The 899-nt window shown below is 34.9% G+C and overlaps 1 protein-coding gene across 1 annotated transcript in view; it reads left to right on the top strand.

The window, feature by feature from the left end:
• Window positions 1–375, top strand: part of GNRH1 (gonadotropin releasing hormone 1) — a 4653-nt gene extending 4278 nt beyond the window's left edge. Inside the window, exon 4 of the mRNA XM_027665179.1 lies at window positions 214–375. Within this exon, the coding sequence (XP_027520980.1) occupies window positions 214–252 (39 nt within the window). The 3' untranslated portion in view covers window positions 253–375. The remainder of the gene's footprint in view (window positions 1–213) is intronic.
• The last annotated feature ends 524 nt before the right edge of the window (window positions 376–899 follow it).

Genomic DNA, 899 nt, shown 5'->3' with positions numbered 1-899 from the left:
ATATGATGTTTATAGGAATATAATGTGTATTATAGGAATATAATATGTTTATAGGAATATAATGTGTATTTACAGGAGTATAATGTGTGTTTATAGGAATATGATGTGTGTTAGGAATATGATTTTTATAGGAATATAATATGTGTTTACAGGAATATAATATGTGTTTACAGGAATATAATATGTGTTTACAGGAATATGATGTTTTTGCAGGAAAACCTGATGGAAGGGGAAGGAAGAAGAAAGATTTAAACCCCAAATGGATTAAAAGAGCCCAAATAAGGTCTCAGAGCTGTGGCAAAATCGGCTCCTCTTCACGTGGTCTTTGTTTTTTGGGTCATGATGGGAATAAACTGCTCTGAAGTTGCATTTAAATGGCTGGAAATAATTGTGTGGATTATTAGATTAAAAGAGGGACATCCCAGTGCAGAGGTGGGAGAAGCAGCACTTTGTGTCCTGCAATGAAAATTTGGATGTGGTAACTTTAATTTCACATTTATAGCCAAAACCCCTCCCTGATCTCACCAGTCTGTGGCTAAAACAGCACCAAAACTTCATTAAAACCCCCCAAAAATAAACTTACTGCTGGGCTGGAACTCCCCTCACGCCTCAGTGTAGGCAGGAAAGACTTTTAAATGCTCTTTTTTTTTACTGGTTCAGTCATAAAAACTACATTTATTTTAAAAATGTATTTACAAAGTTTACAAGAGTCAATACATTTAAAAAAAAACCCACGGAAATTTATACACCTTGCTTTACAGACTTAGGGAATTGTGTGTCATTTACCCAGAGACTCCCTTCCCAAAGCTCCTGCTCTCTTCAGAGCTGTTATTTTTTAATTAAAGCTGTATTTTTTTTTGCTGATTCAACTGCAGAGGACTTAAAAAAAAAGAGGGGAA

This window comes from Corapipo altera, unplaced genomic scaffold (assembly GCF_003945725.1).
Source record: "Corapipo altera isolate COAL_440 unplaced genomic scaffold, ASM394572v1 171, whole genome shotgun sequence".
Taxonomy (NCBI): Eukaryota; Metazoa; Chordata; class Aves; order Passeriformes; family Pipridae; genus Corapipo; species Corapipo altera.
Note: the sequence above shows the minus strand (reverse complement) of the source record. Positions and strands in the feature narration are given on the sequence as shown.